The 25,033-nt window shown below is 49.7% G+C and overlaps 1 protein-coding gene across 1 annotated transcript in view; it reads right to left on the reverse strand.

Annotated features, from left to right (window-relative positions):
* The window catches only part of IRF5 (interferon regulatory factor 5), a 164,055-nt gene that overhangs the window by 76,148 nt on the left and 62,874 nt on the right, over window positions 1–25,033 (reverse strand). The window contains exon 2 of the mRNA XM_085653698.1: window positions 2,443–2,661. Coding sequence (XP_085509824.1) covers window positions 2,443–2,640 — 198 coding nt within the window. The 5' untranslated portion in view covers window positions 2,641–2,661. The remainder of the gene's footprint in view (window positions 1–2,442; window positions 2,662–25,033) is intronic.

Here is a 25,033-nt window from a genome sequence, read left to right on the forward strand (position 1 = left end):
CGGTCAACTCTACGCCTTCCTGCATGGATATTGAGCGCCAGCAGTTGTTAGCATTTGACCTTCCTCCTGAAGTTTGTAATCTTATTTTGGCAGCCAGGCCTTCCTCCACCAAGACCGTGTACGCATGCCGATGGAACAAATTTGTATTATATTGTACAGAAAAGGCTATGACCCTCTTTATGCTTCCCTTTTGGGTGTTTTGCTTCTTATTTTGAAATTTCCCAGCAGGACTCTGCTCTGAGCAATGTGAAGGGGTGCCTTGCCGGCCCGTCTGCTTTCTTGAGGCTGCCAGACCAACCCTCATTATTTAAATCCCCCATTGTAAATAGATTCCACAAAGGTCTTGTACATATGTTTCCACCTTCCCCTTTCATTATGCCTCAGTGGAACCTTAATTTGGTGGTCACCTTCCGGACGTGTACTCCATTCACACCTTTACACAACTGCCCCTCCAGATGCTTACCATCAAAACAACCTTTTTAGTAGCCATTGGATCTGCCAGGAGGGTGACCGAATTGCACGCATTGTCTTACAAGATTCCTTACCTGATAATATTCCCTGATCAATTGGTGCTTCAACCTAGGGGCTCTTTACTCCCTAAAGTGACAACGCCATTCTGTGTGGAGCAATCTGTCACGTTGTCCACTTTATAAGCTCCTCTGCATCCCTTTAAAAAAAAAAAAAAAAAAAAAAGGAGGAGGAGCAACTCCACCGCCTGGACCAAAAAGAGCTACCTTGATCGCACTAAAGGTTGTGCAGTGTTATCAGAGGACTATATCGTGATGGGGCATCCTCTGCATCACCATTTGCTATGCTCTGGCCAAAAAAGCAGCCTCTTGAAGGCTTAAGGGCTCACTCCACCACAGTCGCGGCCAGCATGACTCGCGGTTGGGGGGACGTGGGGCTCACACGGGGAGGAAGGGGTTAATTTAAGAAGAAAAAAATAATAATTACCTTCGCCTCTGGTCTTGTGTCGCGTCTCCTCTCTCCTCTCCGCACAGCAAGCAGGCAGCCTCCCTCCCCTTCCCTAAACCAATCACAATGCTGCAGTGGCAGCGTTGTGATTGGCTGGGACGCCGACCACACAGGCGTCTATGGGGAGGCCATTTTCTCTCTGTAGGCTGCATGCAGCCTACCGAGAGAAAATGCAGAGTGTGCATGACTGGTTTGGTCTGCCCTGGGGCCGAACAAACATTCAGCACCCACAACAGTGGGCTAGCCACTCCTCCCTGCCTGGAGCCGGACCGCTCCCCCACCTGCCCCCAAACCTAACCCTGCCTTTTCGTAATGCGAAAAGCAGAAACATTAAATGGCATTCATAATACCATTTTATGTTTCTGCTTCTCACACTGCGAGAAAGCAGTGGAGCGACGCTCCTCCACCCACATGGAGGAGCTGCTCCTGCTCCACCAGCACTAAGGCTGCCACCAATGCGTTGCAACGTGGAGTTCCAGTCCTGGATATTGGTCAGGCAGCAACGTGGACATCTCTGCACACGTTTACCAAGCATTACTGCCTTGTTAGTCAAGTCCGCAGGGAAGGCCTCCTTGGCCGCTCTGTCCTGCAGGATTTTCTGGTGTAACTGGTCCGCAGTCCCTCTTCTGGGAACAGTTTTGCTTGGGTATATATTCAAATGTAAGGAATTTGTGGCTAGATGTCCCTATCAGATGAACAAATTACTTAACTTTGGTAAAACCTTATCTGGTAGAGACATAATCTAGCCACAGAATCCTTACCGACCCACGCATCCTTACCACACTCCAGACAGGTTTCTAGGGTCTGGCCTAATCCTTTTTAGTTCCGCAGTTGTTCAAAAACACACCAATGTCAGTGCACTTCATGTCTCCGCGCTCCTGGCGTGGAAAGTCGTAAAAAGTAACTGATGTCAGCATACTGAGGTGGCGCCTATATAGGTGACACGATCACTACAGCGCAGACGACTACGAAGTCACGTGGAGCCGACCGATGCCACCTACCAGCGCGCAGGGGAAACGCGCTCAGAAAAATCTTCTGATTCAGTCGGGCATCTGGGAAATTTAAAGTTAAGGAATATACAGCTAGATTACTTACCCGATAAGGCGTTACCTAAGGTAAGGAGCTTGTTCATCAATGACAGTTATAAGTTCTTCCCAATTCCCCTGGTTACCAAAATATACGTAGATTCCTCGGAGGAGACATGCATGAAGAAGAATCACACATGCAAGTGTAAACAGGAAGCATTCTTCATGAGGTGCCAGTCAGGGTAGAGGTCTTCAAAATATAACTGGTCAGTTTGGCGTGCTCTACAGAAGTGTAACATGTTTCTAAAAATTAATCCAACTGAGCTGTGCTGAGTGAGATCGGTTTGCTGCACAATGCAGATAAGATTTCTTTTAATGGAATTTAAAAAAACGCAACACACCACAATATCAGAGAAAAGGAATACCTTGCGTAGAAGCTTACCTTGAAGATGGTGTTTTCATCATCCTGGATGGGGATGTGCCGAGTTGCGTGGCGCCAGGGGATACGGAAGAGTTTGCGTTCCTGGTTCTCCCACTGGAGGCCCATGTACTGCCCGCTGTTCACCTGGGCAATCAGCCAGGGCTTCAGTCGGATCCGCCGTGGGTGGCAGTTCATTGAAGCCGGGGGCCGGACATCCATGCGGACTGTACCACAAGCGACCTGGAGACCAAATCAGGAGGTGAAGTCAGCACAAGTATTCTGATATAAAGGGATGTACGTATGCATTTTATGTATTATATAAACTACACTTCTTTATTAGAAATATGTACATATGCGTGTGTATTGAGGAGTTGGTGCATTTTACAATGTCTTAAAGAAATAAATGTACTTGTGTGTGTAGCATGTGTGTGTGACGAATGTAACAAACTGTTTATAACCATTGTTTGAGTGTGGGTAAGGACCATGACTCACAAGAGGCGAATCCCTGCGCCCACCCTCTCTTGTGCACAATCACAACTCCTCAGAACTTTTTGCCGTGCACAGGAGGGCCAGGCCCTGCTCCTTTGCGACCAACCCCCATGGCCTAAGCATGCAATATAAATCTCATGGAGCTGGTAATGTGTAATATGGTCCTCTTCTGCCATCTTAGGTTCTGGATAAATGTACCAACTACTAGGCCAGTGCGGTTCTATACCACCACCTTGGGTTACTGGTGACATCCACAAACAACTTGGCAGTCAGCCTTATGGTTTACGATAGCCCCAGAACCCCGAGATGGCTATACAGTCCTGTATTACATGACACCACTTATGTATTTTTCTTAAGATATGTTTATACTAATCACAGTTAGCTTTAGAACCAGTTTTCTTCAACTATGGACAGGTGTGTTGAAAAGAGTGAGTGAAATACTGGTCAATGCGGTTGGCTTGTCTGTAGTAAAAGAAAGAGAAACAGGTTTCCTTATGTGTTTTAGAAGTTGGAGTTTTAGTTAATAAGTTTTGCGTTGCTGAAGGCACACGTTATCTGTAAAAACGAGAGGCTGCTGCCTGGAAGGTACAGCTAGTAATCAGCTGTGTCTGCAATTAGAGTGTTGAGGTTTGTTGAAGGGCAATAGTAGCGCTTAGCAGAGTGGTTTGGGGCTCGAATTATGTAAATGCAATGACACAGTTCGAAACTAAATGGAGGGTGGCAATGACTAATAATTGCGCTCTTAATGGCTGAAATCTGTATTTTACAGGAATGTCATATTTGCAAACAACCGTGCAATACTGTCCCATATTGGCACGGGCTTTTTTCCTTGCCATATCAAATCATGCCTTTGAAACGCCCCGCCTCTTCCGTGTCGTAGTTTTTGTGTAAATGCGGTTTATTTTTGTCCGTTTGTCGCTGCTCGTGCCTCGCCGGCTGCCAAGAGCCACACATGACGGACGGGGGACTGTGACTCACAGTTTTTGGGCGTGTCGCACCTGGAACAGTGCACGCCGGGCCTGTTCGAACGGCACGCTTCCTGCCGGCCCGAGTCTCACCAGTTTGTCTCGCCGCACAGGTTGGCAGGCCCGGCAGGTGTTTTGCAGGAAGTGGGAGCATTCTAGCTCTGCAAATCACAGGGCGTGTAGAGGCAGGTCGGCCGTGGGAGTTGAGAACCAACCGGGCCGCTGACCAAGAGTGAGTGAGGTGTGCACTCTGTGTGAACCTGGCTCACCGTGGGCGCCGAGCCAACCACGGGTTCCCCTTTCACATCGTCACGCTGTAGACGGCAGAAAGCAACAAGCACCAGCCTGTCAAGAGGGGGCAAATAGCCGACATAATTCAGCTACAAATCACACATTGTTGCTCCAAGTAATGTATATTGAATACATGGCTACATTTTCAAACAGGGGAAGCGGGTGAATGTTATTTTTTAAGAAAATAAGTCTCGGGTACAGACATTGGTTAATTTGTGAAAAAGTAAGTGCCGGGGAGTGGGGGTGGGGAGGTGCTTGCCAGGAGCAGCTTGCTGCTGCCCATTGCTCCTATTAGCACCGCCTATCACAGAACCAACTACTAACCATAAAACCTTACAAGTGGGGAGAGGATGTGGTGTAACTGCCAGAGCTGCCGACCTTGGAGCTGGGGAACCGGGCTCGAGTCTCGGTGTAGGCTTACCATCCTGTGATTCTAGGAACGCCACTCAATCGCCCCGTGCCTATCAAAAATTAATGTGTCCTTAACTGGCGCTCATGAAAAGCACTCCAATGCCTTTAGGATGAGTTTGCGCTATAAGAGCTGGTGTCAAAGAATAGGTGCCATACCGGAAACCACCGGCTCAAATTAAGCACTGCGGGTGTATATTTTCACCATTGGCTCACACTGAGGCAGAGGCAATTTTAGGCGCAAGACACCTAAAAGAAAGCCATTTTCCTTTAGAAAGTGGAAGTCTCCCGCCTGAATCGGGTCTATTGTTATGTACACATGGCTATCCGAAGACTGCAGCAAATACTACCGCCAAACTTTGCAACACAGGCCACCCCACCACACATTGCAATACATTACAACACTTGAACCCACATGGGCTCAGAACAATGCAACACATACCAGCATTCCTGCTCCAAATTCTGCAACTTTGTACTAGTAAGAACAGACTTATTGGGACACATGCCCATAATTTTTTTTTTTTTTAAATCGTAAAACACCATGAAACGACTAATACACTGCAACTTAATTTATCAATGATAAATACTGAAACATAAACCAGGCAAAAAAATGCCTACGCTGTACATTCCAGAAACGCCTACTCCCTGAACAGTAACAATACCAGTTCCAAAACTCTCAGACATGTCACTTTCAAACACTGGAAAATACTATGGCAATACACAACACTGCTATCAGTCATAAACGCTGCAACTCCTATGGCTCCAAAAACTGGCACATCGCGCCTCCCATTATATACTGGCTAAGAAAACGACCTGCAAAAGGCAACTGCAATGCAGGTCCCCAACCACTCCAGACAGTTCAGTATATTCTTGGATCAAAGACTGCGACATATTCTAGCTCTGAAACCTGTAACACATCTGTTCTAAAAACTGCAGCACCATCTTACTGTGAATGCTGAAACACATGCTCCTAACAACAAAAAGAGCCCTGGCTCACAAGTTCATTATGGATCGAACATGAGTTGTAGTTGTAGTGTCGTGTGATTTTTCCCTTTTTAATGAATCAATTTGCACTGCTTGATTTACAAAGTCTTGATGTTGGGATGCCGGAATCTCAACACAAAAAGACATGCTGGCTCGGAACACTACAACAAGGGCTGGCCTTAGCTCTGGTGGCGAGTGCTGAGAGAATCTTTATTGGGGCGCCCCCCCATGACCTCCTCCTTGGATTCCCTCATTACCACCCGGCAAAAGTGCCCCTCATCTCTCCAAAGCCCCTCTCTCACATGTTTCTTTTGTTTTAAAGCGCTGGAAAAGGGTAGTCAAAACTGCCACTAGACTAGACAAAACTCTAATTTCTCTCTGTAGCAGGAACTAATCACAGGAGTCAACATGACATTTTTATTGCTGCGGAAAACTGGACGCACAACACACTCAGCAGCAGGTGCTTTTAAATCATAAGTTATATATAAACACAGCGCCCCCTCCCCCCCCCCCCCCCCCCAAGGTAAGTGCCCCCCTCCGGGTCAGCGCCCAGTGCGGCCACACCTGTTGCACAGCCGGAAAGCCGGCCCGACTACAACCTCTGCCGGATCTAAACACTACAAAATAAGCCTACTCTAAATGCTGTAACATCCTTCAAACAATGCAAAAATGACTGGCTTACAATACATGGTCACCTGACCCCTGGTCTGGCACGGAATGGCGGACAGGGTTGAGGCAGCTCTGCTCCCATACAGTTGACTATTAACTCTAGCATATAGAAGATATATCTCAAAGGGGCAGCTACCACCGTTTGCAACACTTTTTGTCAAGCTTCCTGACAACAAAAATAAATAAAACGGTTGTTGCATTCAGCAATCGCAATTGGAGTAAAAATGAAATTAATGGTTGTTTGTGGTTCCTCTTCCACACCAATGAAAAGGGGAAGTGTATGCATGTGTCACTGTTACCTTTAGAACAAGAGAACACGATACGCTGCAATTTAGCAGTCTTTAGACCGTGGAGGTATTTTATGCAGCCGCACTCGCAAACATTGTTTCAGAAACCTAGAGCCCGATTCAAAAAACTATTTTTGAGTATAGGTAGTATTACAGGAGTACTCTTTTACGTACTAGTACACGCATTCGTAAAACATCCATAAAATGTCTAACTCCCTAATAATAAATGTGCATATAGGGCACAGTCCATCCCATTTGCAGTAACTGTAAAATAATAGCCCCTGAATAATCCAGTTTTATTCCAATTTAAGTTGCTTTGGGGCCAGCCCATGAAGGGGTATACGGTGACATAAAGAACACTGCGCGAGAACTACTGTACACACTCCAAAATGCTTTTGGGAATAGGCCCCATATCTGTACCAAAAATTGAATGTATACCTCTTCTTAAGAACTGCTTCAGCAAAACAAGCTCTTCCAGTGAGTAAAGGATGCGTCAGTTGTGACTGTAGAATTTACCTAAATACCAGTGTTTTTGTTCAGTCATTTGAATTTGGAAAATCAAACTGCATTATCTAAAGACTTATTGAGACAAGAGCCAGCCATCAACCTCAGAAGAAATTTGAAAGTTCTGGAATGTCTGCAAAACAGAAAATGAATGTAGTTGTTGTTACCTATTGTGTGACATCACATTATGAATAAAACAATAGGCTTACTTCCTGTTTCTATTGGTAGATTCATATTGATCAATACAGGGAACCTTTAATTTTATTTTACACAACAGTTAATTGGGTAAATGTATATAATTGGAAGACAAGGTGTAAAACATCATTTACCATGTTTTCTTTTACACACACACTCTCTCTCCCTCTCACACACACACACTCTCGTTATATATTGCTGTAAACTGGCCAATTAAAAAGAAAACTCTTCTTTGTGAAATCTAGAGCACTAATCATTAAAAATGAGCATACCACAAAATAAGCCAATTCTTACTGTGAATATAGGAATAGACCTCCGATAGGATTTAGGACTACATTTGTAGATTTGCATCAAGATTTGTTTCAAAGTTCAGGACAAATGCATAGACTAGTAGACCACTGGCTTACCATACACTCCCTCATCTCCTAAATTCATTGCCATCGCATGACTCTACTATCTCCTGCCCATTAACGCCAAAGAGACTTTCTGTGTATATACCGGAGACAAGGTGTAATGTAGACTTTAAACGCGGTAGCGTGAGAGAGCGGAGCTGTGATGTAAGAGAAGATACCGAGGATCTGAAAGGGCCATGGACTGAGGTCCACTGAACAGACCGAAGTAGAAGCAGTCATGCATAGTTCTCCCCAAACCCATTACCCCAAGTCTATTTAGCAGGGGGGCGGGGGTGCTCCACAGTGTCAAATCACTCAGTGCGTGATACACTCTGCTGAGTGTGCATCACCACCCAGTAATTCCATGCTTGCCTACATCCTTCACCGAGTAAGCCCCTGCCGAGAAGTGTACCTACCGCACTGAGTAAGTCCGTACCTACTGTGCAGACATCACTGAATAGGCCCATAACTGGCAAGCAAGCCACCCTTAATGATTAAAAATCTGTCTCTCAATTAGTAATCTGTGCCTACTTAGTAACCCTCACTGTAAGTGATTTTGTACCTTGTGAGTGAACTCAAATCTCCCTTGTGTGTCTTGCTGCAAGTAATTCAGTACCAGACGGGTGCCCCCAACTAAGTGAGTGTATATATCCTAAGCGTCCCTCAGCAGTAGCAACAGGTGGAATGTAAATGCCTGGTCCCAATTAAACAGAAATTCCTTTCACTTTCTCACCCTCTCCCTTTAAAATAGATTATGGATGGGAAAATGTAGGATATTGTGCAACCATCCCTTAAAGTCATATGAAAGGTTATGGTCCATAGGACACAGTGGAAAATGTAATCCCATTGTTGAATAAGGTCTCCTAGGCCATATCATGGCTCGGAGAGGGGGCCTGTGTGATTTTGAAGATACCGGCCTAAGGGGATGGTGTCCCGGGGCCTCAATGAGGCTCGGGGAGAGAAGCCCCTTGCTCCTCATAAAAAAAAACAATACACCCCTTCTGGGCCTGGCCCGCACTAAAGGGTCGATTAGGATGGTGTGCTGACCAGAGTCCGCGCGCCATCCCGAGGTGTTGGTACCGGCCGCCAGACATGCGGCGCTCCCGCACCGCGAATTAGGATGCGACCGCCACCCTGGCGGTCCCATTCCGCAGTTCAACCTTGCAGCAGGTGCTGGTTACAGCAGCACCCGCTGCAATGTCAAATTGCCATGTTGTGAATTTTCATGCACAACATGGCAGGCACTGCGCGGTGCCTGCCACCTTGTGCATGGAAATGGAGGGGTGGTACCCCCCAAGTGCACCCCCCACCTCCCGGGGACCGCAACGGGCCCCCAAAGCACCTCCCCGCCAGCCTTTCCATGGTGGCATTGCCGCCATGGAAAGGCCTTTCTCCGCACACATCCTAATATGGATGGCAGTGACTGCTAGGCACCGCCACCATATTAGTGGCCCAAGTCCGCCCGGACGGCAATCGGAATGACTGCCGACCGGCGGAAAAGCGGCGGACGCACTTTGCGTCTGCCGCGATACCCCCGCCATTATAATATGGCGGGGGATAAATCAGAGTGGTGGCGATCCGCCCGCCATCGTAATCAGCCCGTAGGTGTTTAGTAAAAACAAGGCAGGAGAGTGCCACATTTAGTTCTGATTTTGATGCTGGGATCGACACCCGTTTTTTGGCCTGCCCACCAAGCCTAGATGAATAGGGTATTCCTACCCTGTACCCCCTATACACATTTTTACTTTGATGTAGGAGAGAGGATCAAGTCCTCAGATGGCTCGTATCATATCTTTGTTGATGTGATGGCAGCCAATAGGAACTCACTTTGCGGATCCTTCATAGAGTGAAATACCTATATTTTTTAAATCTTTATTTCTCTGAAACTACTGAGCGGAATTACACCTTATCACCAAAAACAGGTTTTCTGAACCAAGATCTTGCTTTCTGACAAATTTGGTGTATTCCATTCTGCTGTTTTTGCAGTACCACAATTAAATTTTCCTATGGAAAAATGAGCAGGGAAAATGTGTTTTGGGACCTCCCATTTTCCTTGCTCACTGCTTGACAGGTCAACCCAAAATCTTTCAGGAAGGAGCGGAGGTAGATGAGATTGTTGAGATAGGGCGAAGCTCCCTCTGACACAGGTAGTGGAGCAAGGCGCTCAACTTGTTGCCCCACTGATATATTCTACTCCGGGTAGCCAACCAGACAGCCAGAGCCTCATCCATCAATTCCCCAGTATAAACCTGTTGGGTATATAGTAGTTGCGCGAATCGTGCCCATTCACCTCACGGCACGCACGCTCCGCATCCACCAGCTGGGCCTCCAACAGCGTCAACCTCTCCTGACACAGCCTACGCTGCGCCGTGCAGTAAGCAACGCCTACCCCTCGTAGTGTGGGTTTCATCGCCTACCATACAATCATAGGCGAGTCAACTGATCCAACATTGTGTAGGAAATATTCTGTAAGAGAAGTGTGTATATGTGTCCTATACTTGTCATCAAGCAGGAGTCGCGGTGAGAGGTGTGATTATATATATATATATATATATATATATATATATATATATATATATATATATATATACACATATACACACACACACACACAGACACACACATATATCTTCACTAAAAAAAACAAATGTTACAGAGACATTATTGTTAGGCTCAGGTGTCTCCCGTACAAAACCAGAGAAATTCAGCTGTTCTAGTTAGTGAGCTATCTATGACTTGCGCCCCCGCAATGCACTGCTTATGACCTCACATATTACATCACTCATGACATGGTCAGTGACGTCACTGATGAGTTTGAGTTTAAAATTACTTGTAGAGCGCACGTCTACCAGCGGTTTCTTGGCGCTATAGTTAACAAGGTCCTGGGCTAGAAGACTGGGGAAGCTGCTGGCGTATTATTCAAAGGACTTCATGAACAGGAAGGTCTTAAGGTGTTTACGGAATTGCGGGTACAGGGTGATAGAGCGAAGTTCAAGGGGAAAGGATCGTATGACATCTCAAATGATTTGCAGAGTGGTGGAGAAAGGGGGCTGGGCCTCTGACCAGCTCTCAGGAATCCTACTGTGTAGGACCTACAGGAGGTACCAGGCAGGCTTCTTGGCCCCCAGGATCCCTCAGGAAAAAGTGGACTTCATCCCCCAATCAGTAGTGCGCCAGGAGGTGTGTTTGCAAAGTGGTGGAAATGGGGGCATGGCCTCTGAAGACCTCTTAGCAATCCAGCTGTGTGGGACTTACAGGAGGTAACAGAAGGGGTAGTTGGCCCACAAGGATGTCCTTAGGGGCCAACTACCCCTCCTGTTACCTCCAATAAGTCCCACACAGTAGGATTGCCGAGAACTGGTAGGAGGTCATGCTCCCATTCTCTACCACTCTGCAAACACGCCTCCAGGCGCAGTACTAGTCGGGAGATGAGGTCCCCTTGGCTATTGAGGTTCCTTGGGGGCCAACTACCCCTCCTGTTACCTCCAGTAAGCCCCAAACAATGGAATTATTGAGGTTGTCGGAGGCCATGCAACCTTTCTCCGCCTCTCTGCATATGCACCTGCTGGTCCACTACTTGTTGGGGGATGAAGCCTCCTTGAGGGGATGAAGTCTCCTTAGCTCTTCAGGGTCCCTGGGGGCCAACTAGCGGTCTTGTTACCCAGTAAGACCCACACATCTGGATTGCTAAGACGTAGTCAGAGGCCAAGTCCCCTTTCTCCACACTCTGCAAAAGCACCTCTGGGTGCATTGCTGCTTTGGGGATGAAGCCCACTTTAGTCCCGAGGCCCTCAGGAGGCAAGGGGACCTCATCTCCCCACCAGCAGCACTTGCAGAGTGGTGGAAAAAGGGGACATGGCCTCGGACCACCACTCAGCAATCCCATTGCATGGAGCATACTGGAGGTAACGGGTGGTCTTGTTGGCCCCTAAGGACACTCAGCAGCCAAGGGGACTTCATCCCCCAAACAGCAGCGCGCCAGAAGGTGTGTCTGCAGAGTGGTGGAGATTCTTCCGGGACTGAACTCGGTTGGGGGTGGCTGGAATGACACAATATGATAGGTGGCGGGGTGCGGGGAACCCGGTTGAGACCCCAGAGTCTAAACTTGGGGCCTTGCTTTCGGGGGTTGGATTGGTTGGACTCTTGGCGATGGCTTCACCCCACTGAACAGGGATACACATTTTTCCAGCGTCCATGGCTCCTTCGCGCATAGATCACGTTTTCTTATCAGCTGCACATACACATAGCTTAGCGGCAGCCGAAATCCTGCCCCGGGGCCTTTCCGATCACTCCCAGTTACAGTTGGATCTGAGACTTGATACTATGTGTCCTCCCTTTCCCTTGCACCTCTCACCGGGACTCCTGCTTGATGACAAGTATAGGACACATATACACACTTCCCTTACAGAATATTTCCTACCCAATGTTGGATCAGTTGACTCGCCTGTGATTGTATGGTAGGCGATGAAACCCACACTACGAGGGGTAGACGTTGCTTACTGCACGGCGCAGCGTAGGCTGTGTCAGGAGAGGTTGACGCTGTTGGAGGCCCAGTTGGTGGATGCGGAGCGTCCGTGCCGTGAGGTGAATGGGCACAATTCGCGCATCTACTTTATACCCAACAGATTTATACTGGGGAATTGATGGATGAGGCTCGGGCTGTCTGGTTTGCTACCCGGAGTAGAATATAGCAGTGGAGCGACAAGTCGAGCGCCTTGCTCCACTGCCTGTGTCAGAGGGAGCTTCGCCCTATCTCTATCCCATTTTTGCACGATCCCTATGGAGATCGTCTCACAGACCCTTCTCGGTGGCTGTTAGTTTTGCAACTTACTATGCAGAGATATACGCCCCTCGTGAGACTATCTGGTCACAGTTAATCCAGCAGTTCATTGCAGACTTTCCCCTCACGGACCAGACAAGAGAAGCATTAGATGTCCCGATCACGAGTGAGAAGGTCCAAGAGGCGGTCTCTGGGATGTGCTCGGGCAAGGCTCCTGGCCCCAACGGTTTCCTGTGCGAATTTCTTTTTTTAAAAAAAATCAGTCCCTTCTCATTGCTCCTTATCTCACCGCTCTTCAGGCCCCTTTCGATGATCGGTGTCTCTCAGCGGACTGGCGGCATGCAGAAATAGTTATTTTTCAGAAGCCGGGCAGACCCCCTGAACTCCACTTCTCCTATCGCCCGATATCTCTCCTCAATGTCGAGGCAAAACTTCTTGCCAAAATTATAGCCAACGGTATAGTTCCACATATTTCAGATTTAGTCCATTCGTTTCAGGCAGGTTTTATGCCGGGTTGCGCTACGCGGCACAACATCCGACGCGCCCACAATGCCATTGCTTTAGTGGAAGTGGATAGATTGGATGAACCTGCTGCTCTCTTGCTGGCGGACATAGATAGGGCTTTTGACTCTTTAAGTTGGACGTATCTGTTTGCGCTGTTGAACCGCCTTAATCTTGGTCCTCCTCTCTTGAGCTATATCGAACTCTTGTATACCGATGTCACCGCGTTGGTCCGTGTGGCTGACTCCGTCTCCCAAATCTTTCCTATCGGACGCGGCACCCGCCAGGGTTGCCCCCTCTCTCCATATCTCTTCGCATTCGCTATGGAGCCTCTTGCGGCGTGGGTGCGGATGGACGCACAGTACTGGGGATTTCAGCGGCCTGGGGCAACGTCGGATCGCATAGTATGCGAACGACGTGTTATTTTTCCTTACGCGTCCGGATCGTTCTGGGCCTCGACTTCTCGGGATCCTGCAGATCTTTGGTGAGACCTTAGGACTTTACATGAACCCACGTAAATCCTATCTATGGCCCTTAAGCAATACAGGAAGACTCTGTGCCTGGTCCGAGGGGGTCACGATGGTATATGGCGGTTTCAAATATCTTCGGGTCTTTTTGGCTGCCTTGCAGCCCTTGTCCTGGGAAAGAAATCTAGTTCCACTTTGGGTACAGATCAAAGAGCAGACTCGTGTGTGATCGCATCTACCCCTTTCTCTATTTGGTAAATCTGCCATTTTAAAATGGTTTCCCTACCCCGATTATTGTACCAACTTCAAAATCATCCATATCCAATACCACCTGGTTGGTTTATACAACTCAACGCTACACTTCGACACTTTAAAGATAAATCTGGGGGCGTGGCCAAGATGGCGGCGAAGTAGGACGCGTTTGCTGAAGCTCCTGCCCGCCGTCCACCGAAATTTGCTTTGTTCAGCTTCTGTGGGACCCATGAATAGCCGGTGGCGTTGGCGCAGCTCGCCAGGGGAGAGGCTGACCGGACTGCGGTGGAACTCGGCGGCGATCGACCGCGCTGTGCGGCTGGGTGCTGGTTGGTGGAGAGGCAGCCGGACCAGCGCCGACGGGCGCTCCCACAGAGGCTTCAGCGGAGCGGCGGCCCCGGGCGGGAACCGGCGAGGCCAGCTTCCTCCTTCCCGGCCTCTGTCCGGAGCCCCGCCGTCCAGCGAGGAGAACGAGCCCGGGTGCCTTGGGCCGGCGGCGACGGAGGAGATAGAGAGAGGCGGGCCGGTTCCGAGCCTCCCAGGCCCCGCCGGCGGCCGCGTGGCAGCCTGCGTCCTGGGGCGCAGCAGACTAGGCGAGGACCCGGCGCGGGAGGCCGCCCCCTGGAATCGCCTTGAAGACCGGACTGAGCGGAGCCTTGGGGCCAACGGGACGCTGCGCTGGGGGGCCCGGACCAGGTGGCCCTCCCCGCCCATCTGCGCGCCCACGGTGGGCCTTCCACTGACCCCTGGAGCGCTCCACGGCCCAGCGGTGGTGGACACCCAGCCCGCCCACCAGACCGGGGCAGCGGGGTGAGCCGTGGCGCATCCCCTGACTTTCCGGAGCCTGAGCCGACGCGGGAGGCCTCCCCCTGTGGCCGCCCGAGGGAGCGGAGGTACAAAGTATATTACAGACACCGGGCCTGGAGTGGGCGGCCTTCCCCACACTTCTGCACCCCCACGGGCAACCTCCGGCTGCTTTCCCGAGGGCGCCGGCGCCCGGCGATGGAAGGGACCTCGGCCTCCTCGTGGACACGTCCTGCCCGGCTGCTCTTCCGTCGCGCGGCGCAGAGGCCCGATCGGCTCCCCGGCCTGGCATCGAGGAGCGGCACATTGTGTGGACTGGCTGGGCCCGGTGGCGCTTGGAGCCGGAACCAGGTAGGAGACACCCACGCTCGACCTGGGGGGGGGGGGGGGGGGACGGGGGGGCTCGGTCCTCTGGTGTGCTGGCTGGGGAGGATCCGGAGGGCCGCCTTTGATCTTGCAGAGCAGGGGATAGTCGGCTTGAGGGGCGACAAGGCCTACATTCGCCCAGAGAAGATAGCACGGTGGCAGGGAGAGGGCTCGGAGGAGGACCCCGCGGGGTGGAGAGACTGTAGCAGCTGGACATTGACCCCTAGGGGTGCAGGGCCCCTCTACATTACTATCTCGCCGGGACAGCGCGCCGCGCCCACGAGGCCTTCCTCACAGTCCTGTTGGGTGGTGGGCAACAGTAGCCTGGAGCCGGATCAAGACTCTCCTTTGGCGCAGCAGGGGCTCACTCACTGGCGTCCCCTGACCACTGCACTGGACCCGACGTGCCCCCAGGTGCAGGATATCTAGTGGTGCCCCCATGGCTATGCCCTCATCTAGGGGGCGAAAGCAGAAACCACTGAAGGACATCTTTGGGCACGCACACTCGGCCCCCAGCCCTGCCGGCGGGACCCCCACGATGGCGCCCCCTCAGCATCCTCCCGGCAACGGGGAAGAGCCGATCACCAAAGCATACATGGAATCCCTCTTTCAAACTCTCAGGGCGGACCTTCAGACGGTGAAGGCTGACCTCACGGCTGAGATAAAGGAGATCCACCGCGATGTCGACGACGTTGGGGACCGTGTCGCGACCCTGGAGGAAAAGAGCGATGCCACGGTGTCGGACATCGCTACACTCCAACAGGAGATTCTCCGCCTGCAGGACCAACAGCTGCATGTCCAAACTCACATGAAGGATTTGGAAAATAGATCCCGCAGACACAACATCCGTATCCGGGGAGTGAAGGCATTGGATGACACCAAAGACCTCTTTGCATTCGCCGCGGGCCTCTTCCGTCATATCCTGGCCGCTCCAGAAGGCACGGAGAAAGTCTTAGACAGGGCGCACAGAGTTGGCCCGCCTCGGGGGCCCAACGCCCCTCCAGCAGACATACTGGTGTGCGTTCAGGACTTCAAAACCAAAGAGGCGATCCTCACGAAGGCGATAACCCTCCATCCTATCTCCTACCAGGGGCACTCACCAGTGCTATATCAAGACCTGGCCCTGATCACCCTACAACGCCGCCGGCAATTCCGCCCAGTGACTGAGCATCTTCGGCAGCAGGGTATTCCGTACTCGTGGGGTCACCCCTTTCGCCTCATCTTTAGACTAGCAGGCAAGCTACACCAGCTCCGCTCACTCTCTGGTTCCTGCAGGTTGCTGGGCCTCCCGCTGCCGGGCGCAGATGACGACTCTCACAGTACGGGCTCCAGACTCGAGCCCTCCGCGTCGGGGAGTCAACGGGATGCATTGGCCTCCGCGACGGACGCCCTGGCGGGGGCGGGTCCGGGTGGCGAGTGAGTGGTTGACGCGCATACTCTGCCCCAATGGGTCCGGGTCTCCCCGGTGGACGGCGGGAGGAGCCGAGTCTCTTCCCCCTTGGTCACATTATGGTCCCCACATGGACGCTCTCCTGGTATACCCAAGGAGACGGACAATACCTTTGGATTCAGATTTTTTTGTTTACTTTTACCAGTGGTTTTCATCGCTGGTCCAGTTGTTTCTTAGGGGTGTTAGGGGGTTGGTTCTGGGTAGGGGTTCCCTCGTCCACTGTTCTCTATGGCACTTCAGAGTTATCACGCACCCGATCTGATAGTCCGGGGCGTAGCTCCCATCTGTTTCGCATGGCCAGCAGCTTATATCGCCGTTGGCTCTGTTTCTGGTCCCTAGATGCCACACACCCCTCTTAAAGTCCTTATGCTAAATGTGCGGGGATTGAACAACCCCGTCAAACGAAGAGCAATCCTTAACTATCTGGAACACACGAAAGCAGACATTTGCCTCCTACAGGAGACCCACCTTCTGGCCAAAGACCACCATAGATTGCAATCCCGGGTTTTTCCTACGCAGCTGTTCTCCTCGGCCAACTCCAAATCAGCGGGGGTAGCTATATTGGTATCCCGATCCTTCCCTGGCGACCTCAACATGGTCTTTGACAACACCTTAGATCGTTCCTGTCAGCGCACCGGGCAAACGGGGGTTCTCACAGCTGCCAGGCGGGCTCGACTTGGGGATGTGGGACTGTCGGATTTATGGCGTCACTTCCATCCGACCAGTCGGGGTTATACCTTTTACTCAGGAGCACACAAAACGTACGCACGCTTGGATTACTTTCTCAGCTCCTCGCCCCTCCAGGCCCACGCCTTGAGCGCTGAAATTTTAACGGCTTCCCTCTCGGATCATTCCCCGGTGCTGGCCACTTTCCGGCTCCCGCCTTCTCTGCAGCCTCTCCGACATTGGCGCCTGCGCGACACACTGCTACACCAACACTCAGTCATTGAACAGCTCCAGAAGGCGATCACAAATTTCCTCACTCAACGCTAATTCGGACACGACTAAGGCGACGCAGTGGTTAGCGCTGAAAGCAGTCCTGAAGGGTGAATTCATAGCCATATCCTCTGCCCAAAACCGCGAGCGTAGCCACAAACGGGCGGAGCTTTCCCAGCGCGTCTCGGAGCTCGAACAGATGCACCAGAGAACTGGCGCTTCCCGCGCTTGGCGACAGCTATGCATAGAAAGAAAGCAGCTTGCAGCCCTGGACCAGGACAGGGCGGAGTTTGCGGCCCTTCGGCTCCGACATTCGTACTATACGGGGGGGGGGGGGGGGGGGGGGGAAAAATCGATGCGGTCGCCTGCTGGCAAACAAACTGCGGGAAGCCAGACAGAAGCAGGGGGTCCACGCACTTCAGAACGCAGGGGGGGAGGAAGTGACGAACGACGCAGCTATAGCCGAAACATTCCGCGACTTTTATGCAGACCTTTACACAGGGGAATCCCTGGAAGCCCAGAGCAGTGCTGCATACATAGACGCGGCACACATGCCTTCTCTCACTCCAGCGCAAGCAGAGCACTTAGATAGAGCTATTCAGACAGAGGAAGTCATTTCAGCAATTTCGCGCCTCAAGCTGGGTAAGTCGCCTGGCCCAGATGGTTACACGGGTGCCTTTTATAATACTTTTTGCAGCCAAGTGGCCCCACTCCTGACGGGCTTGTTCAATACTTTCGACCAACTGGGAGCCATCCCGGGGGATATGTTGGAGGCAGCGATTGTGGTTATCCCCAAACCTGGGAAGGACAGGACAGCTTGTGGCGCCTACAGGCCCATATCTTTGCTGAACATAGATATTAAACTGTACACCAGCATTATAGCGACTCGATTGGCTCCATATATGGCCCAGCTGGTTGATCCAGATCAAGCGGGCTTCATCCCTCAGAGGCAAACGAGCGACAATACTAAGCGTATTCTCCACCTGATTGAAAAGGCCTCCCGCACACAAGGGGAGTATATGCTTCTGGCCCTCGACGCGGAAAAGGCCTTTGACAGGGTCCATTGGCCGTATCTGGAGATGGTCTTGATAAAGGCGGGGTTGGGGGAGAAATTACGCACCAGAATCTTAAACTGCTATCGCTTCCCCCAGGCAACAGTCCGAGTTAATGGCTACACCTCCTCCCGATTTCCCATCGGGAGGGGCACTAGGCAGGGATGCCCCCTGTGGCCCCTCCTCTTCGCACTCTACATGGAGCCCTTGGCCCTCCGAGTCTGACGACACCCCCTTATCACCGGGATTAAATTTGGAGGAGATATTCATACCATTAGCCTCTATGCGGATGATATTCTGCTTTCCCTGTCCGATCCAATCCCGGCTCTACGTGCCCTATTCATCGAGCTCTATGGCTTTGCGCGAGGATCAGGGTTTAAAATCAACCTAGACAAATCCATGGCGCTTAACAGCTCACTCTCCCCGCCCACGCTGGCCCATATTCAGGAGGAACACACTATGAGCTGGGCGTCTGCCTCGATCCCCTACTTGGGTATTCAGCTAGCCCCATCCCTTCAGGCCACTGCGGACATTAATTACTCTAACCTCCGGACCCACATACGCAAAGAATTGAGCAGATGGAAAACCTGCACAATCTCCTGGCTAGGCAGGATAACGGCCACCAAAATGACAGTGCTTCCGCAGATTTTGTACCTCTTCCAGACCCTTCCCCTTCGCCCTCCGTCAGGTTGGATCCAACAGACGAAGGCGCATTTAATCTGGCATGGCCGCAAACCCCGATTCCGACACGCGGTAGCGGCTCTTCCGCCGGAGAGGGGAGGGGTGGGGCTCCCTGACCTTCAGCTATACTTCCACGCTTCTCAGCTTCGGTACTTAGTAGAGTGGCATCAACTGGAATCGGAGAAGCACTGGTTGTTACAGGATCAAGCGGTGGTGGCTAGGCCGCTACAGGGCATCCCCTTTCTTCGTAAACAGCACCGACCCCCCCAATCTTTACGCCTCTTACATTACAAGCACGGTCTTGGAGTCTTGGGATCGCACTAACACTACCCACCGACTGACGTCCTTCCCGTCGCCTCTTACCTCAATATTTGAAAACCCCGAATTTCACCCTGGGGCGGATTCGCGGGCCTTTCGCGCTTGGCGCTCCTCCTCCTGTAGGTCATTAGGCCACCTTTTTTACTTTGACGGCATCATCACATTCCCGCAGCTCAAAGAACATTATGGCCTTCCGGAGTCTGAACTTTTGGCTTATTTGCAGGCTAGGCACTGGGCACTCCACCCGCAGGTCCGACCCCAGGCGCAGCGCCTGTTGACCCCTTACGAAAAGTGGCTGGTAACGCGCAACTCCGGTTAGAAAATCATCTCGGATATCTACAAAATGCTTCTAGACACTACTGCACACACATATAATGCAGGCAGGACTCGTTGGGAGAGGGATCTGGGTAGATCTCTGTCATAAAGAGTGGGAAGGCATATACCATAGAGCACGGCATTCGGCATACCACATGGGACTTACAGAGACTATGACTAAACTCGCCACCTATTGGTATTGCACGCCGGAGCACCTGCATCGCTTTGACTCTAGCCGGAGTGCGTTGTGTTGGAGGGGGTGCGGGGAGGTGGGTACCCTGGAGCATGTTCTGTGGACTTGTGCCTGCCTCCAAACATACTGGGCCCAGGTCTTAGACGAAATTGATCTCCACCTGGAGACGCAACTCCCGCTATTCCCCGCTTATGTCCTCCTGGGCTTGCCCAACCCGCTGACATATCTGCTCAAGTCCCGGAGAGGCCGGCTGATTGCTATTGCCTTAGGTGCAGCGACACAAAACATATTGATACACTGGCGATCTGCTCAGCTTCCAACATTCACCGGATGGCTCCAGAGGCTTTGGCTAGTGTTGGGCATGGAGAAACTCACTCTCACCTTGGCCGGTAGGGGATCCGAGTTTCCGGAGTTGTGGAGGCCCTTCCTAACCCTGCTGGTGTCCGAGTTACGGGAGCTGACCTGCCCCCGCTACCTGCGATTGCTGCGCCTCGCGGATACACAGATTCCGGAGGCCGCTTCCCAGAACCGCCGTAGGCGACGGCGCTGATCCCTAAACGATGTCCTTACTCTTATGGTTAAAGTGGACGAGGGAGGGGGGGGGGGGTATTGTTGAATGGTTGTATCCTTTTTAAGTGATTTCATTTTCTTTATTTGGTGGGTCTGTCCCACGCTTATTAACGATATGACTGGCAACTCGGTTGTCTCATTGGCACTGTGCCTACGGAGTCGTGGGCTTTGTTTTATTGTTTGCACAAATCAATAAACAGATTTAAACCATAAAGATAAATCTCAGGGCAACAGTGGAACCTTCTTACTACCAGCACCTAACCCAATATCACTCCCAAATTCATATCCCTTTGATGTTTTTTCATTAAGGGTGTGTGTGCACACCGAACAGCACCCACTGTTACAATGCTTGTTCCCACAGGAACTCAATTAAATAAACCAAAAGCACAGGTGCACTACACTAGAGCAAAGACAATCAATTGGAACAATTATACAGTCCAACTCCAATTAATAGACGGATGGAAGTTCCTTGATTTTATCTCTTTATTCCGTGTTCGTATAACATTGGACATTGCAACACAACACAGCCGACGCGTTTCGTCCTGAGAGAGGACTTCTTCAGGGCAATATATAACAAGACCAGAGATGGCTTCGTGATTAACAGGAGTTGTGAGAGAAGTGGTATTCTCTACGTCATTATTCCATATAAGGATATCTTCACCGAATTAAATATATACGGAATCTCGATGCGTTTTAATAGGTTTAAAGGACCGATATATAAGTATATTAGAGCGATTGTAGCCGGACCGTAATATGCTGGTCACGATCGGCGAATAAATATAACAAAGTTTCCTCCGTTACGATATATATCCATTTCTCTCACAACTCCTGTTAATCACGAAGCCATCTCTGGTCTTGTTATATATTGCCCTGAAGAAGTCCTCTCTCAGGACGAAACGCGTCGGCTGTGTTGTAATGTCCAATGTTATATGAACACGGAATAAGGAGATAAAAATCAAGGAACTTCCATCCGTCTATTAATTGGAGTTGGACTGTATAATTGTTCCAATTGATTGTCTTTGCTCTAGTGTGGTGCACCTGTGCTTTTGGTTTATTTAACACTGCGACACTTCTCTGGAGGGGGGGTGGGTCCGCCCATGTCACTTTGAGGACCTGTTTTCAATTAACCTATTGCGGTGGATTGGCAACACCTGATATCTAGGCATATTATGAGGCTGCACACCTACTCATTTTAAACGACTGGTGGTACGGAGATAGGTCAGATCCCGCCTATACGGTCGAGCGGTGGCTAACGGGTACCCAAATTTTGCATTCGGTTTTGTATGCGGGCGCAACCATGAAGGCATTTGCCCCGGCGACTGCCATGGTCTTTGGACTCTGGAAGCGCACTCTCCGGCAGCTGGGGTGGTGGGGCAGAATAACGAAAGAAGCTCCTCTTTGGGGTAACGGCCTCCTGCCGCAGCTGGCTGGTCTCTCTGGTTTCTTGGGATGGGATAAAATAGGAATTTCTACCATTGGGGATGTCCTTCATGGACAGATGCTGAAGTCTTTCAGGAGCTGCAGCAAGAGTATGCGATGCCTCATTCACAATTTTACAAATATCTGCAGTTTCGTCAGGCTTTCTCGCCATATTTGGCACTCCAGGAGTCCATACCCGAGTTTAGCCCTCTTGTGGCAAAGGTGTTCATGGGAGACTTAAGGAAACACAAGATTGCCAAAATCTACCGCACGCTAGTCACGAATAGCCATACAACACTATCCAACACACGGGAGGCCTGGCAGGCTGACCTGGGCCCTTTGGACGACGAGGACTGGACTGATGTGCTGGCGTCCCCACGAGGCGCTGCCATAGCAACACGACTCCGATACATACAGTTTAAATACCTACACCGGGTGTATTACTCAAGACATCAGCTCTGGCAGGACTCATTGCCTCTCTGCTTTGCTTGAGGTGGCGTGCGGGAGACGGTACTTTCCTCCACACAGTATGGTCATGTATATCACTTTCGAAGTTCTGGCATGGCGTTATTAGATGTCTGTCGCGGGTTTTGGGTTGGGACGTCCCCCACTCACTCAGACTGACCCTCCTACAGATCACTGATGACATGGGGGGGGGGGGGGGACATCTACAAACGCTATCTACTGTTACTGGGCCTCACACTTGCAAAGGCAGGCATTGCGAAAAAATGGAAGGACACCTCCCCGCCCTCGCTTGGGGTCTGGAAAAAGGGCCTGGATTTCTGTATGGGGCTGGAGATACCTATTTTTGCTGCTCTGGGCTGCCCTCGGAAACATCCGAAGATATGGGAAAGATGGGCACACTTCCGGGGGATTTACTTAGAGTCTATTCCTGATCCAACAACAGATTGATTTTAATATAATTGCTATGTGGTGGGATTTACAAATTGTGGTAATGTGGACTCTGCAGTTATGGAGGGACCTTACATGCTTTATAGTTTATTGTGGATTAATGACACTTTTGTTAATTGTTACTGTAACAAGTTGTTATGCACATGATCCTCCCTTTTATAGCTTGATACAAAATGTCGACATCAGTATTTGTATTATGTACTCATTGCCGCTTTGGTGTAACGCCTTGTCAGGTGTCTTTTGGCTGTTGAAAATAATTTTTATGTGAAAAAAAAATATTTATAAACTAAATTAATTTTTAAATATTTATTTTAAATGTAGAACACTTTTTAAAAGCTACAGGAGTATTAATTACATTTTGAATAAAAATAAGTAATTTAAGTATACTAAATTAAAATTAAATAATTTTTTTAACCTGTAAAAAAACACCCACCTAAAGTAAAATGTTTATATTTATCTATTGTGTGATAAACGTCAAACTTTATGCACAGAAATAATTTAATTTCATTTTTTTTGTTTTTAAATTGGAAAAGGTATTAAATATAGTTAAAATAATATGTAATTATTACATATTTTAGCATTAAAATAAATGTAGATATATATTTTTTTAAAGTTTACATTCATTAATTTATTTTAACATTACTTCCTATAGGGAATTATTTTAAGTCCCTACCTCCATTTTTCTTCTGTTTGAGGGTACTGCACTATCTGCAAGTGTCCATGGGTGGTGGTGAACTTACTTCAGCTCTGAGCTGGAGTACATTTACACTATATTGGTGCATGTCCCTCATTAACTCAGGTGCATGTCGCTCCCTAAACCCTCCCAACCCTCCCTTAACTCCTCGTTGCTCCTTCCAAAACCCCTCCCTCTTAGTAATAAGTATTCTCCATTTTCCTGCCTCTCCCCCATCCCTCACACATTTGCTAATAAAATGTATCTCTGCACATAGGATAGGAGAGGTAAAGTTCTTCGCATGTAGGTTGGTAAAATAACATTTTGCAGTACGCTGATAGTACTACTATGAAAGTGCTACTAAACCTACAACAAAATGCAGTTTGTGAATAGGCCCTTGTAACAAATACTTGCTGGGGAGGCCGCAACAAGTTTTCGGAAGTATGTAGATCTGAGAATTATCAAAGGCCTTAGCCAATAGTTTTGGAGTTCCTTTTTTGCAGATAACTGTACCCAAAGAAATGTGCTCAGGAATGCACTCTGTGCACCTGCCACAATCCGGAAATATACCAAAACATAGTGCAATAACCCTCCGCTCAGATAATGAGGAGCCCACCTAATCCTGGATATGTTTCTTAGAGACCTTACCCATCAGTTTACTGGGATGACCCTGTGTCTGGTCACCAGTGCACCCTGAGGGAGCACACTCAAGCTCCCTGGAGTCCAGCAGTACTGTGCCACTTGACGGGTCACTGGACGGCTAAGATGCCAATACACTGTAGGTGTCCTTTAAATGTAAAAATAGTCCGGGTCCTTCAGTCCGAACCCCCAATCATGGTAATGATTTTCCAGTGATGGAAGCACCCACAAAAAACTCTGGTAGGTTCAGCGGTTCTTGAACTGATTTGTCCAGGAAATGAAGACAAATGCTAATGTAAAGGATTTCCTGTTTAAGGTTTCTAATTGTTGTGAGTTCTGGTGGGGGCTTTCCAGTGTCTTTTAGTGTTTTCCAAACTTATTAATTGAAACAATCATGTGGACGTTGTTATTCCATTGTTTATAAAAAAAAAACCTTCCCTTTTACGTTCCTACTGTTAGTTGTGCCTAGCTTCTTTCCTGCAACTCTCTCCCTTCACACTACTCTTTCCTTGAATTTGCTACTTCATGTAACTTTTTGCTGTCTCTCTACCTGTCTTGTTTCACTGCGATTAGACTCGTCTCCTTCCAGAAGGGAAGTCCCAATCAATGTCAAGGATGCACGTGGCTGAAGATACGTACGCATCTCTTTAAGACGTGATTGCAGCAGATACAAAGTTAATGGTTGGCTTCTAACAAACTACCCTGCTGCTCGTTCCCTCAGTCAATGCCACTGGTCGGCTGAATGACATTTTTACCTCGGGCATAAAGTGTACGTTGTGGAAAGCTTGGTCCGCAGTCTACCCTTGACCCGTTCTTGGTCTATAGATAACAAGGCTAGATTGTACTAAAACATGTACTATTATATTAGCGTCTTATCAGGGCCTTTTCCTGCTATCCCTGGACAGAATGGAAAAGAATGCTAAGGAATTAATATACTAACTGTTGACTATATGACCTCTGGTGACAACTGTGCTGCTCGATTAAAAAAAAGCTGAGGAAGTAAAGAAACTCAATAAAACGGAGGAAACTTTTGGTAGTTTGTCTGAAAAGGTCGCATAAGGAATGAAGTCAGAGTAGTGACCCACTGGAGGACGAACTTG

The sequence above is a fragment of the Triturus cristatus genome, chromosome 4_1 (genome assembly GCF_964204655.1).
Source record: "Triturus cristatus chromosome 4_1, aTriCri1.1, whole genome shotgun sequence".
NCBI classification, from domain to species: domain Eukaryota; kingdom Metazoa; phylum Chordata; class Amphibia; order Caudata; family Salamandridae; genus Triturus; species Triturus cristatus.